The sequence below is a fragment of the Ovis aries genome, chromosome 8, assembly GCF_016772045.2.
Source record: "Ovis aries strain OAR_USU_Benz2616 breed Rambouillet chromosome 8, ARS-UI_Ramb_v3.0, whole genome shotgun sequence".
NCBI lineage: Eukaryota > Metazoa > Chordata > Mammalia > Artiodactyla > Bovidae > Ovis > Ovis aries.
Window position 1 is genome coordinate 75015436 of NC_056061.1, and position 14822 is coordinate 75030257.

Here is a 14822-nt window from a genome sequence, read left to right on the forward strand (position 1 = left end):
TTGGAACCTTGGGGTCCAGGCCAGAGGGTCCAGGCCCAGAGAAAGGAGAACCTGGGGAGCCGGTCACCACTGAGGCCCCTTCAGCAACAGTCCTGACACACTGCTCACCCCACACACTCCATGCACACCTGTCTTCCCACACTTCAGCCCCCACAGTTACACACACAAGCCCCCTCGCCGTCCACACTGCCCTCCATCACCCACAGCCCAGCCTGACTCTCCAGCCTCCCACACAGCCCCTCACATACACGTGTTCCCCACCTAGGCTCCATGCCTCTCACTTATACGCCTTCCACCCTTGTGCACGTCTCCCTTCCTGAAACTTTCCATGCAGGTCTCCTCACACCCCCTTCCCTCTGTGCACACTCCATCCCCCACGCCCACACACTTTATTTCACACACAAGCGCCTGCTTGCCTGCCCCACTGGCTCTCCACGCTCTGCAAAGTCACACCATGTTCCCTTCCCACAGGGACCCTGGCTTCCTCACACTGTCTGTACACACTGCTTCACACAAATTCCACACTGAAGGCTGCCATCTACTTCCACTGCCATCCAGAAACTTTCCCCTCACGGCCATTTCCCTTCACTGTCTTTCTCCTCTCTGGGTCCCCCAGGGCACCCCTCTCTGGGCCCTCTGCATACGCACACTGTCCACTCCCCTTCTGTCCCAGGCTCGCCTGTCCACAGTCACACACACACACACCAAGGTTCCCAACATTCTCACACACTAGTTGTGGCTGCTGCCCACACATCCAACACACTCTTTCCAGCACTCCCTCACTCTCTTCACATTCACCTTTCTATCACAATTAGTGTCACTGCCCCACACACGCCTAAGTAGGAAATGGCAACCCACTGCAGTATTCTTGCCTGGAGAATCCCATGGACAGAGGACCCAGTTCAGTTCAGTTGCTCAGTCATGTCCAACTCTTTGCGATCCCATGAATCACAGCACGCCAGGCCTCCCTGTCCATCACCAGCTCCTGGAGTTCACTCAGACTCGCGTCCGTCGAGTCAGTGATGCCATCCAGCCATCTCATCCTCTGTCGTCCCCTCCTCCTCCTGCCCCCAATCCCTCCCAGCATCAAAGTCTTTTCCAATGAGTCAACTCTTCGCATGAGGTGGCCAAAGTACTGCAGCTTCAGCTTTAGCATCATTCCTTCCAAAGAAATCCCAGGGCTGATCTCCTTCAGAATGGACTGGTTGGATCTCCTTGCTGTCCAAGGGACTCTCAAGAGTCTTCTCCAACACCACACTTCAAAAGCATCAATTCTTCAGCGCTCAGTTTTCTTCACAGTCCAACTCTCACATCCATACATGACCACTGGAAAACCATAGCCTTGACTAGATGGACTTTAGTCGGCAAAGTAATGTCTCTGCTTTTGAATATGCTATCTAGGTTGCTCACAACTTTTCTTCCAAGGAGTAAGGGCCTTTTAATTTCATGGCTGCAATCACCATCTGCAGTGATTTTGGAGCCCCCAAAAATAAAGTCTGACACTCTTTCCACTGTTTCTCCATCTATTTCCCATGGAGTGATGGGACCGGATGCCATGATCTTCATTTTCTGAATGTTGAGCTTTAAGCCAACTTTTTCACTCTCCTCTTTCACTTTCATCAAGAGGCTTTTTAGTTCCTCTTCTCTTTCTGCCATAAGGGTGGTGTCATCTGCATATCTGAGGTTATTGACATTTCTCCCGGCAATCTTGATTCCCACTGTGTTTCTTCCAGTCCTGCGTTTCTCATGATGTACTCTGCATAGAAGTTAAATAAGCTACAGGGTACAGGTCGCAAAGAGGCAGACAGGAGCAAGCAACTAACACAGCCACTCCTCTCTTCTGCCCTCCTCCTCTCACGTATACCCTCACTCTGTCTCTCTCTCACACACACACAGTTACACTGACGAGTTCTCCCCAAGATACTGGGCCTTGCAGCTGCCGCAAAGCCACACACAGCTCAGCGTGGTCCTGGGAAGTGGCTGGCTGCCAGGACTCTGCCCCAGGGCTGAGCAGGAATTTTAGGTCTCTGCCTGGGTCCTACATGGAAACGTGCCATCTCCTTTTTAATGCCCCAGCCCCATATCTGAAACTATTCAGCAAACGTGCTCCAACTGGCATACAGCCCCAAGCCCCCACGAACAGTCACCTTCATGTATTAGTCAACCTAAAATGAATATTTGTGTGTTGTGCTGAATAGAAATCCTCTTTTAGTTACAGGATTAGCCCGTTCTCCTACTGTCATCTATTGATCAGCGTACCCTTCACTGGTATTTCTTTCCTCGTCTACTAGGTGTCACATTTCTAGACTTCCCTGGGTCTGTTCTTGGCTCTTTTCTAAAACCGCTCTCCTGCCTTCCTTCTTGCTCACCAGTTCCTTTGTGCTGGGAATGCAGCCTAAGCCCCCGCAAGCTGGTCAGGACAGTGAAGTCTTCATAAAAATGACCACAAACTCTATGGCTTGAAACAACCAAAATGTATTCTTTCAAGATTGTGAGGGTTAGAAGTCTGGAATCAAGCTGTCAGTAGGGCCCTCTCTGAAGGCTCTAAGGGAGGCTCCATCTTTTCTCTTCCTGACTACTGGTGGTTGCATGGAGAAGGACATGGCAACCCACTTCAGTATTCTTGCTTGGACAATCCCCATGGACAGAGGAACCCAGTGGGCTGCAGTCCATGGGGTCGCAAAGAGTCAGACATGACTGAGGTACTATGCAGAGCACTGGTGGTTGCCAGAAACACTTGGCATTGCGTAACTCCAGTGTCTACTTCTGTCCTTCCATGACACTCGTGTGTCTTGTTTTCCTATATCCATCTCTGCTGGGGTCTAGCCCCAGTGGATCCAGGGTAATTCGAAGCAGGGACAGAGTAGGCGAGGAAAAACTTATTTGTTTAGAAATATAAAAAGAGGTTAGGAAGAAATAGTATAGTAGGAAAATTTAGTGGAGAAAAGAGGCTGAATAACTTGGTTTACACAGAGAACTAATAAAACCTCAGGACAAGAGGTTTGCACCATCTACGTTAGGCCACCAGTGCCCATTTGAATAGCGGAGGGTGCCCCGCCTTGGGCTCCCTCTCTCGTGGATCTTAGAAGCCAGGACAAGTAAGTAGACATGGCGAGCCTCCATGCCCCAGATGGGAATTCAGCCAGAAAATAGAGTAAAGAAGACACAGGGGAAACCAGACTTTCCAGTGACTGGCCCCTCCTCTATTGTCTGGAAAGGCCTTTTATACTTTTGATTGTACATAGAGATCAATGGATAATACAAAATTATGCAGCGTCAGCAGCCCTGACTCTTATTGAGACCAGGCTTTCTCTCTGCATACCTAGTTGTATACACAAGTCTTAGGTGATTTACATCATCTTCTGGCCAGAGGGCCAATTAACACTTTACGGCCCTTTTCTGATAAGGGTCTGTCAACCAGAAGACTTATTTGTGTTGTTCTTCCCAAAGTCTGGTGCCACTCTCAGAAAGCACTAAATAAAGTTACATTCTTACATAGCAAGGACACAACAATTTATAACAATGAAAGAAGTACAGTGATTTATAACAAAGAGAAAAGTACTTAACTCAAAAGTCTAGTGTTGCTAACATCAAAACTACTATATTCCTTTTTCTATATCCCAATTACATTGATTAACATCCTTCAGGTGCCTAAAAGATAAAGAATATGGAGGCCTGGCAGCAGTCATTGACTCAACAGTGAAACCCATCACCAATATAATTTTTAGCTCTTTAGAAAAGGCTCTGTATCTTTAGATGCTTTAAGCTTTGTGCCTCTCGCGGTTGGGGGCCGTAAACAATCACAAGTTGTAAAAGTCCGGGTAGACCGGTCAGGTAAGTTAGAAAGCCATCAAAGGGGTTTAAACTGAGACATTCTTTTTATATGCAGGAGGCTGTTAACTGGAGCCCTAAATTAATTCCTTTGAGAGGAAGGTGATCGGGGATGGCCCCCTGTTATGTCAGAAGAGTGGAAAGCACAGTACAATAAGGCAGGCAGACTCTGTTTTGGGGGGTAGACATTCAGGAAAACTCAGGGGGAACCCCTGAAGCCAGATCATGCCTTTGCGTATGTCTGGCTTCCTTTCTCATGACCTTTGCCAAGGGCAGGATTCCTCATTCTGGCTCCCAGTACATCTCTTCTTTGCCTGTCTACATTTCTTTAAAGGCGTGCCTCCTGGTAAAGGCACTAGTCTTTGGATTAGAGCCCAACCTAATCTACGCTGACCTCACCTTGGTTGGATTACATCTGCACACACCCTATTTCCAGGTGAGGTCTCCTTCACCTAATGGTAGGACTTCACCACATTTGGGCCCCTAAAATAAAGGAGTTTCAATAAACATTCATGCGATTCTCATTGGGCAAAAAAGGTACAGTGTATAATTGAATTCTGCGCATCACTGAATATATTCCTGACAGGAGAAAACTTCAAGTTTGTCTAGACATTAGTGAAAACTGAAAGGTTAAAATTTTTTCTGATGTTGTCTTCTCATCCTGGTATGAATGTATGAGCTCAAACATCCTCTGTGTTTGAGCATTATTTTTAGGTGTTTCTGAGGTCAGCAGTGTTCTCTGTTAGCCAGTTCAGTGCAATCGCCCTTTCTAAGTGGAAAATATTCATCCAAGAGCTAATTCTCTACAGTTTTGTTGTGCATGAGCTGGTTTAGAGCACCTGATAAGGGTCCATCTAGGCTGTGGATAGTCCTTTAAATAATATCTTTTCCAGTATGCATAATTTCCTGGTTGCAAGTCATGGAACATCTAATCGTCATCCATAAATTATGGAGATGTGATTTAGAAGCAAGCTTAGAATGTCTTTTTAATAATTCGATTAGGGGCTTCCCTGGTGGCTCATTGGTAATGAATCTGCCTGCCAATGCAGGAGACATGAGTTCAAACCCTGTCCAGGAAGATCCCACATGCTGCAAAACAACTAAGCTCAAATACTGAGGCTGTGTTCTAGAGCCTGGGAGCCTCAACTGCTGAGCCTGTGTGCCCCAACTACTGAAGCCCGCAGCCTAGAGCCTGCGCTCTGCTACAGGAAAAGTCATCACAGTGAGCTGCTCTTGCACCGTAACTAGAGAGCAGCAAGTAGAGAAAGCCCCCACACAGCAGTGAAGACCCAGCGTGACCAAAAATAAATACATCTTAAAAAAATAATTCAGTTAAACTGCACAATCATGTAACACAACAAACAGGAGTACCACAGCGTATCTATTCTTTTGTGTCCAGCACTTGCCTCTCAAATCCTTTTTATGAGGCATCTATGTTTTTACTGCAGTAATTCATTCTTTATTTATTGCGTTATAGTGTTCCATTTCTGGCTATATCACACTTTATCCTTTCTTCTGTCCTGGATACATTTTTACACATTAACATGTTAGTATGTTAATATGCATATTAATCTACAGGATAATTCAACTGGTAGCCTCATACTTTTGTGTCATGACATCTAGGCAGTTAGCACTTGACTGTGGTTTCTGCATATGTATTAATCTGCTAGGTCTCTAAAGAAAAGCTATTTTTCTACACTCAGAACACCAAATATGATACCAAAATGTGGGTTTTAGAAACTCTGCTCCAGGAACCAGGACTCTGACCAAACGTATACTTCCTATTGTGTCACAACACAGACTATAACCACACACCACCGACTGAGTGGTTTCAACAAGTCTTCCTGGAGGTGAGGATTTTATCACGTGAACTAAGAACATTCAGCCCATAAAAGCATGTGGTAACTTAACTATACATGAAAGTGAGTGTGAACACATAAATTATGTCTCATTAAATCACAGAAGTATATCCCTAATGCATTGTCTTCTTAACAGAATTAAAAAAATGCCAACCCTGCCCCCCGTCCCAATTCCATCCCACATGAAGGGAAGTCTGATGGAAAGAACAGAATTGGAAGTCTTAACTGATTGTGAGCAAATATTTGACTTTTGCAAATCCTCAAAATGACCAAGTTAATACATCTTAAGGGCCCATCAGCAGTCGTGGAAAGTGAAGGAATTCTTAAGCATAAGCTTCTTTAGCTTCTTGTTAAACCCCACTCTGAGTAGAAGGTAGTATGTTAGATCAACAGCCAGACTGTCATCAAGGGTCAGTTTTTGCCACGCAGAGTTGGGTTAACATTGTACCTTCTCACAGTCCAGGGAGAAACATCCAAATGATGGAATAGCTGTTAGAACACTGGGGGAAATTTCAGCTAGATAGTGCTATCATCAGAGAACAAAAGGTTTTTTTCATCAAAGGGCTGGGAAAGCCTGAGTAAGATCTCAGGACAACTCCCCACCCCACCACGTCTACATCTCAAACCCGGGGCCCCCAAAGGAGAAGACACTTGTCTTCATCCCCACCCCCACTGCACTGTCCTGCTGCCCACACCAGCCTCTTCTACCCCAACGACAGGGTGGTTCCCAACCCTACAGGGAAGTGTGGGGGCCCAAGACAAAGACAGAACATCATCTTGGTAACCAGTGGACAGGGGCTTGGTGAGACCCGAGGCTCACCTCTCCCAAGTCTTGACCAGAACAAACCTGCCTAGGAGCCAGAGGCCGGCTGGCTTCTCACCTGCTGTGGTCCCTGATTTCTTCATAAGATTCATGACGATGAAGCAATTAGAACTAACTGGGTGATGATCAATAGGATAATGCAAGCGACCAATCGGATGGATGCAGACTGGCTGATATCTGGGGCCATTATTAGTGGTTCTAAAACGAAAAAGCAAAAGCCTTGTCAGATCTAAGAATACACCTTCCTCAGCACCTGCTGTCCTTAGCACCTGTCCCCCATATAGTTACTGACTCATGGGAAGGCACGCTTCAGGTCTGGGTATGGAAAGATTAATGGGCTTGTGCTCTGTCTTCGTGGAGCTAATATTTCTCCTGAGTTGTGTTAGTCGCTCAGTCATATCCGACTCTTTTGAGAGCTCATGGACTGTAGCCAACCAGGCTCCTCTGTCCATGGGATTCTCTGGGCAAGAATACTGGAGTGGGTTACCATTTCCTACTCCAGGGGATCTTCCCAACCCAGGGATCGAACCCGGGTCTCCTGCCTTGCAGGCAGATTCTTTACCATCTGAGTCACTAAGACAGCAAGTGTCCATCTGATTATCTTTCAGGTGGACATGTTTACTGTGAGGAGTCCTTTTTGAGGAGGACACAATTGGGGGCACTTAATTCTGTCTGGGAAGGGATAAGGGCTTCATTAAGTGACATTGGAGCCGGTTAAAGGATCAGTACAACAGGAGGGAGAGAAGGCCTGGAAACATAATGCATGTATAGATTTGCGGACCATCGTGCAGTGCCTGGGGTCTGGGTCATTGGTTAATGGGGAAGGGGGCTCCTGTGCTGAGGGAGGTGGGCTGGGACAGGAGGATGTTGTCAAGTTCTGTGCTATGCCCATCACTGACTTTCCAGACAGGAAGTCCACCAAGAGATCAGTCACTCCATCCATCTACCACATTTTCAATTGCACAAACATATGTGCTCACATCCACACATGAAGGCTCCAGACCTTTGAAGAGAGCTACCACCTCCCTCACACCACGCTCAGCTACCTGTGGGCTCTGGGAGCAGTATGTTCTCCCAGTGTTTCAGGAATTCCCTAAGCCAATAACTGCAGTCTCCCGTTGAGATCTTCCTGAAATACTTTGCCAGTTCCTGGTTGTTCTCCCACTCCTCCTTGATGCCTGTGGCTCCAGGATCGATGACTGTCCAGGTTATGCTCATGGTGTCAAGGAGGAGAGCTGTCCGTCCATTGAGGCTGAAGTGCAAGGATGCACCAGAGCATTGCTCAGCTTCACACTGACAGCACATTTTGACCTGCAGGGTGGGAGGACCTGTACCCCCCACACACAATGAATCTTTCTGGACTCTCCACAGTCCCTCCTCCCCAGTCACTCAAATGTGTCTGCACATCTAGGGGCCTGTGATCTTCCAACCATGACCTCCCCCTCTTACCCATCAGGTCCACTGGGTCTCTAAAGCTGGATCGTGTTCAGTCCTTTCACAGGAATCCTCTCCTCGCGTGCACTCTTTCTCTTGCTGTCTCCAGTTCCCCATTCCCTTCCCAAACTTACCCCTCATCTCCTTTTTGTCCAGTTTGATGAAAGGCAGGACCATCTTGAGCTCTTTTCCTGCTTCTGCCAGTGTTTGGCTCAATTCAGTCCACACTTTCGTGTCGTTTACCTCCTTCCCCAGGAAACCCAAAGGTTTGACCTTGTTTCTGTCACTGTCATACTGAAGGAAAGGCTTTGTGTCCACAGAGCCCTGGACTTGACACCAGGGCTGGCCAGATTTGGACTGAGATTTGATAGTGAGGTCAAGGCACAGAGAGTGGGCACCTGTGAGAGAAAACCACAGGTGTGTCTGGGAGTTTCCTCTTCCAGGGCCTGGTTGCAGAGGCAGGGGTCTCTATCCCAGACCCCCTCCTCTGCTGCATCCTCAGTCCTGCCTCTCCTTTAACTGTCTGAGCTTTAGTTAAACACTTTGATGCCACCATGGATCTTTTCCGTCCATATACTATTAGCAGGAAGATTTATCTGATATATGGTGGCTCAGGCAGTAAAGAATCTGCCTGCAATGCAGGAGACCCAGGTTCGATCCCTGGAGAAGGAAATGGCAATCCACTCCAGTGTTCTTGCCTGGAGAATGGACAGAGGAGCCTACAGAGTGCGTAGGCTGGCAAAGAGTTGGACACACCCATGGACAGAGGAGCCCGGTGGGCTGCAGTCCATGGGGTCACTGAGGGTCAGACATGACTGAGCGACTTCACTTTGACTTTTTACTTTCATGCATTGGAGAAGGAAATGGCAACCCACTCCAGTATTCTTGCCTAGAGAATCCCAGGGATGGGGGAGCCTGGTGGGCTGCCGTCTATGGGGTCGCAGAGTTGGACACGACTGAAGCGACTTAGCAGCAGCAGCAGCAGCAGCAAGTGACTAAGTATGCACATGCCAGCTTGTGACGCAGCAAAAACAGAAGACAGTGTCTAGTTTCTAGAGAGTTAAAATCTATCTGAACAGACAAGACTTTCAACAGAATGGGGAGCAGGATGCCATAGGGCACATGCCGCATTCACGATGGGCCCCTGGTCATCAGGAAAGTCTTACTGGAGTAGGAGGTGGGGCTTGCCAGGAGACGGAAAGCTGCTACAGGAGCACAGGCCCAGGCACCATGCCTTGGGTGGGGTCCCAGAAGGCAGGGTGTCACCTCCTGGGCAGCCGGTCCAGCTAAACCACACCCTGTCCTAAGAGCAGGTGGACAGGTGCCCACCAGGGTGGAGCCCCTTCCCTCCCCATTTTCTCATGTCCCCCTTTTCCCCACCAGAGCCCCAGATCCAGGACACTCACTGCCCAGAGTCTTCCCGGCTTCTGTCAGCAGCAGTATCAGCAAAAGACGACCTGCGGTGTGAGCCACTGACATTCCTCCCTGCAGCTTTAGGAGAGTGACCAGCAAAAGGTAGCCTGGGCTGTGTCTATACCTCTGTCTCCTGGCACCGCCCAAAGTCTTCAGTCCGAGACTGAGGAAGCCCTGTTGAAAAACAAGAAAAATAACACATACCCAGGAAGTATTTCTTAAGTTTCAAATGTAATTACTCATTAAAAAAAAAATAGTCATGACATTACAAAGCCAAATTCACTTTGAATAACTATCCTCCCTCCAAAAAAGCCCCTTTCTGGCGTGAGCAAGAAAAGCCCCTTTTGTTGGCTCTTCTTCTCATTCCTTGAACCACTTCCTTCTCTGATCTTTGAACTCACTTCCTCCCTCACTCACAGGGCACCAGCACCAGCACCCTCCGCTGCCCTCTCCTGCTCAGTTATCCCTTCTTTTCTCCTATGTCCACTTCCCATCCTAACCTCTCAAACTTTCTCTGTGATGATTACGATTCCCTACATGGTAGTCACTCAGTCGTGTCCGACTCTTGGCGACCCCATGGACTGTATAGCCTGCCAGGCTACTCTGTCCATGGGATTCTCCAGGCAAGAATACTGGAGTGGGTTGTCATTCCCTTCTGTTAATCAAACTAGCAGCGGCCGACCCCACCAGGTCTGTCATATCGGAGGAGGGTGTACAACAGGGTCCGATAGTCCTCTTGGAGCCGAGCTCCAGAACAGCCAGGAATTTATTATCGTTTGCTCACCCTCAAGTGGCGAAGTCCTCCTAAGGACCCGGAGAAGCAAGCTCATGGCAAAACATTGGCGGATCTTCCCGAGTCAAGCAGCAGCAGCGGCCCCCTCCCGCCTTTCCCAGCTCCCTCCCCTGCGCTACCCGTCTGCAGCACGGCATCAGCCGCGCAGGTGACTCAACCCCACGGTCTCCGGGCTGGTGGCTTCGGGGTGGCGAGAGAAGACAGAACATTTGCGGGGGCCCGTCCTGGGTTCGTACTCACCGCCCACTCCTTCTCCGCACCCGGCTCCTGCGATCGGCGGGGCGCGGCCCTCGCCTTCACGGTCCAGCCAAGGTCGCTTTCGCGCAGGTTGAGACAGTTCACAACGACAAGAGAAGTTCCGAAATTTCTCCCTGGGGTTTTCGGTTTGAATCGCTCTTTCGAATCTCAGCCCAACCCCCCGTGGCCCCGGCTCGGGGGAAGCTCGGCCGGCGGCGTTCGGAGAGGCGTCGCTGGAGCGGGGACCCTGGGCCGAGGTGCTGCGCTCGGGGGACGTCGCCCCGGGAGGCCCGCCCGGCCGGTGAGTGAGCCTCTGTAAGGAAGTGCCCAGGGTTGGGGGGTGATGACCAGGCTCTTTCCGGTTGTCAGTCTGGGCGCCGCCGCGGTGACGTCGGGGACCCAGGGCCTGGGACGGGGGCAGGTCAAGGAGCCACGGGCGACTTCGCAGTCCTGCCCGGGCGAGTTTAAAGGCGCTCAGGCTCCGCCCCTCTCTTCTCTCAGCCTATCCTGTGTTTCCTGGCCACCTGACCAGCTGCCCCAAGTCAGTCCTTCATGGACGGCATTCATTATAAGGGCAGCTCAGTTAGAACTGGACATGGAACAACCAGCAGACTGGTTCCAAATAGGAAAAGGAGTGCGTCAAGGCTGTATATTGTCACCCTGCTTATTTAACTCATATGCAGAGTACATCATGAGAAACGCTGGGCTGGAAGGAAGCCCAAGTTGGAATCAAGATTGCCGGGAGAAATATCAATAACCTCAGATTTGCAGATGACACCACCCTTATGGCAGAAACTGAAGAAGAACTAAAGAGCCTCTTGATGAAAGTGAAAGAGGAGAGTGAAAAAGTTGGCTTGACATTCAGAAAACTAAGATCTTGGCATCCGGTCCCGTAACTTCATGGTAAATAGATGGGGAAACAGTGGAAACAATGTCAGACTTTATTTTTCTGGGCTCCAAAATCACTGCAGATGGTGATTGCAGACGTGAAATTAAAAGACGCTTACTCCTTGGAAGGAAAGTTATGACCAACCTAGACAGCATATTAAAAAGCAGAGACATTACTTTGCGAACAGAGGTCAGTCAAGTCAAGGCTATGGTTTTTCCTGTGGTCCTGTATGGATGTGAGAGTTGGACTAGAAAGAAAGCTGAGTGCAGAAGAATTGATGCTTTTGAACTGTGGTGTTGGAGAAGAGTCTTGAAAGTCCCTTGAACAGCAAGGGAATCCAACCAGTCCATCCTAAAAGAATTCAGTCCTGGGTATTCATTGGTAGGACTGATGTTGAAGCTGAAACTCCAATATTTTGGCCACCTGATGTGAAGAGCTGACTCCTTTGAAAAGACCCTGAAGCTGGGAAAGATTGAGGGCAGGAGGAGAAGGGGACGACAGAGGATGAGATGGTTGGATGGCATCACTGACTCAATGGACATGGTTTGGGTGGACTCTGGGAGTTGGTGATGGACAGGGAGGCCTGGTGTGCTGCGGTTCATGGGGTCGCAAAGAGTCGGACACGACTGAGTGACTGAACTGAACTGAAATAAATAGATGAGCTAAATAAAATACATGGCAGCAGGCTGTTTATTCTTCCTACTGTTCTGTCACTCCCACCGCCTTTCTAGGTGGTCTATGATCAAGTCTGGGACAAGTTAGAGGGTGCAGGGCACCACCCCACTTCTAGGGACAGTCCCTCTCTGCTCCTCCCCCACAGTGGTTCCACGTTCACCTTGAACCTCCAGGGTCCGAGGGACACGGTCTTCCCCAGCACCCCTCACTTCACACTGCCTCCCACACGGAATGGCTGTTGTGTATTGGTTTGATCTGATTTCAAATCCACTTGCTTTTGACTTAAATGAAGTTGTTCTACTTGTTTATGACTTAAATGAAATGTTCTAGTCCACTTGTTTATAACAAAAACAAAAAAGTTAGTTTTTCGGCCCTCACGTCTGGTTTGCGGAGTGGCAGACTGCTTTTTCTTACGCAGATGGGCTCTGTGGCCTAGCGCCCCCGTGCCCACCGTCCGTGATCTCACGCCGAGGCCCTCGAGGGGTCGCCGCCGAGGTTTCCACCAGCCCGCAAGCAAGAGCATGGCAGCCATCCCCTCCAGCGGCTCGCTCGTGGCAACCCACGACTACTACCGGCACCGCCTGGGCTCCACTTCCAGTAACAGCTCCTGTGGAAGTGCCGAGTACCCTGGGGAAGCCATCCCCCACCACCCAGGTCTCCCCAAAGCAGACCCCGGACACTGGTGGGCTAGCTTCTTCTTCGGGAAGTCCACTCTCCCGTTCATGGCCACAGTGCTGGAGTCTCCAGAGCACTCAGAGTCTGCCCAGGCCTCCACCAGCACGATCACCTGTGACCTGGCTCGGGAAGCTGTGGGGAAGCAGCAGCCCAGCGGCCAGCCTGGCAAAACCAACTGCAGGCCCCCGTCCTGAGTCACCACCACCAGCTGCCAGGCTTCCTTCCAAGGCGCTAGGCTCATCAGAGCCCTCTTCCTCCCCCTCCCCTGTACCCTCCCTTCCCCTCCTTTCCCCAAGACCAAGCAGGCTGCAGTCAGGGGAAGCAGTTTGGTTTTTAATATCAAAACAGCAAAACACCAAAAAGGAAGTTGAGAGAATACCACTCTCTGCTATCCGAGCCACACGAACGCGCCTTCCTCACACCCCATGACCCTGTGCCTTGCACCAAGTGGACAATAAACTCCAGGAGTGAGCAAAAAAAAAAAAGAAAAAAAAAAAGTTAGTTTTTCATGGTAAAGTTATTTTGAGACTAGAATGATGTAAGATGTGACAGAGTGTCCTTTCATCTGTTGTGGTTCCAAAGCACTTTTTAGATCATCTGCCATGGGTCCTCCCTGGGAGCTTGTCTGGAGACACACCCATTATGGAGTGAGTTCTTTATCTATTCCAGATGTCTGTCACTTACCAGATATATGTGTGCTCGTTCTTGTGTTCAGCCGCTCGGTTGTGTTTGCCTCTTTGCTACCCTATGGACTGTAGACTGTCAGGCTCCCCTATCCATGGGATTTGCCAGGCAAGAATACTGGAGTGAGTTGCTATGTCCTCCTCCAGGGAATCTTCCTGATCCAGGATCAAACTTGTGTCTCCTGTGTTGGCAGGCGGATTCTTTACCAATGAGCCACCTGGAAGCCCTACCAGACACATGACTTGCAAATATCTTCTCTCATTTTTTCACTTTCTTCATGGTATCCTTTAAAAAGGAATTTTTTTTTTAATTTTGAAAAAGTTTTTTTTTTTTCTGTTGTCTTTTGTGGCTAGTATTGTATTTAAGAAGAGTTTTGTCAAATGCAAAGGCAAGATTCACTCATCTTTTCTTCTAAGACTTTCATAGTTTTATCTCTTCAATGTATGTCTATGATCCAATTTGAGTTAATTTTGTATATGGTGTAAGGGGGCAGGTCAACCTCACTCTTTTGCATGTAACTCTCCAGCTGCCCCAGCACCTTTTGCTGAAAACACTCTTCTTTGCACATGACTTGAAAATCAATTGACCATTGTCGACTTAAAAAATAGTCACAACCTAAAAGTTGAGAGCTGTGTTTTATTTGGTGGATATTTTTCAGACATAAATCCCAGAGGTAGCATCTCAAGTAGCCTTGAGAGAATTCTTCCAAGAAGGCAGCAAGGAGGACTCAGGTGATGTAGAAGTTTGCAACAGAGGGCAGGTAGTCTGAACATCAAAAGTATTTTTGTGAATTAAAGAAAACCAGATATCTCAAGTTAGGGAATTTAGTGCTTTCCTATATGTGGGAAGATGCAAGAGTCTGGGCTCACTGGAATCACTCCTTTCATATGCATCTCAGCTCTCTGAGGCCACTTGTCTGTGTCTTCACCTTCCGAGTTCCTCAGGGCTCCCAGTAGCAAGTGGCTGCAGCCTGATTCCTGCCATATCACACAGGTGTTCTTTTCCCACCTGAGTGCTCTGGAGGGCTGGAATCGCTGATGACTGTGACATCCTTTACTGACATAACAGGAAATATTCCATTTTCCAGTCCTTTCCCTTGGTCAGAAATTAGACCGATATTTGGGAGACATTTCATGACCAATTTTGGTCCCACAGTGCTGGGAGGCTCATCCCAGGTCAGGTGAAGGTTTTCGTTGATATATCGCTCCAGGTGTTAGTTTCTGGATTAGACCCATTGATAGAGAATGAAAGATTTTCTGGGTCCTCTGTCTTTTAACCTATTGTGATCCAGGAGATAGTTCCCTTCTTTTCTTTTCCCATACCTAGAGTCACACTATTATAATTATTGATCACATACAGAACTAAATATTTGATTAATTGTTTTAAGTCAGTTACGTTTGTTGGAAGCCTGGTTATACATTCTGAGAGACAACAGTCTTATAAAATATAATATAGGTAATGTAGCTGTTAATAGTCAGAGAAGGCAATGGCACCCCACTCCAGTACTCT

At 48.5% G+C, this 14822-nt stretch overlaps 2 protein-coding genes across 5 annotated transcripts; one reads left to right on the top strand and one right to left on the bottom strand.

The window, feature by feature from the left end:
* Window positions 1-6: 6 nt before the first annotated feature.
* On the bottom strand, window positions 7-12885 carry LOC114116130 (retinoic acid early transcript 1E). Of its 4 annotated transcripts, none has more exons than XM_042253618.2 (6): window positions 10394-12885; window positions 9354-9534; window positions 8082-8345; window positions 7560-7841; window positions 6572-6711; window positions 7-1756 (listed from the first exon to the last, which is right to left on the bottom strand). In XM_042253618.2, the coding sequence occupies exons 2-5, from the start codon at window positions 9424-9426 to the stop codon at window positions 6602-6604; spliced, it is 729 nt and encodes a 242-aa protein (XP_042109552.1). In that variant the 5' UTR covers window positions 9427-9534; window positions 10394-12885; the 3' UTR covers window positions 7-1756; window positions 6572-6601. The 4 variants fall into 4 exon arrangements, with proteins under 4 accessions (XP_042109552.1, XP_042109551.1, XP_042109550.1 ...); XM_042253617.2 differs by lacking the exon at window positions 7-1756 and adding an exon at window positions 2456-4314; XM_042253616.2 differs by lacking the exon at window positions 7-1756 and adding an exon at window positions 2456-6190.
* Window positions 12324-13097, top strand: LOC114116076 (pancreatic progenitor cell differentiation and proliferation factor-like). Its single transcript, XM_042253619.2, has 2 exons — window positions 12324-12608; window positions 12646-13097. The coding sequence occupies exons 1-2, from the start codon at window positions 12476-12478 to the stop codon at window positions 13056-13058; spliced, it is 546 nt and encodes a 181-aa protein (XP_042109553.1). The 5' UTR covers window positions 12324-12475; the 3' UTR covers window positions 13059-13097.
* Window positions 13098-14822: the final 1725 nt, after the last annotated feature.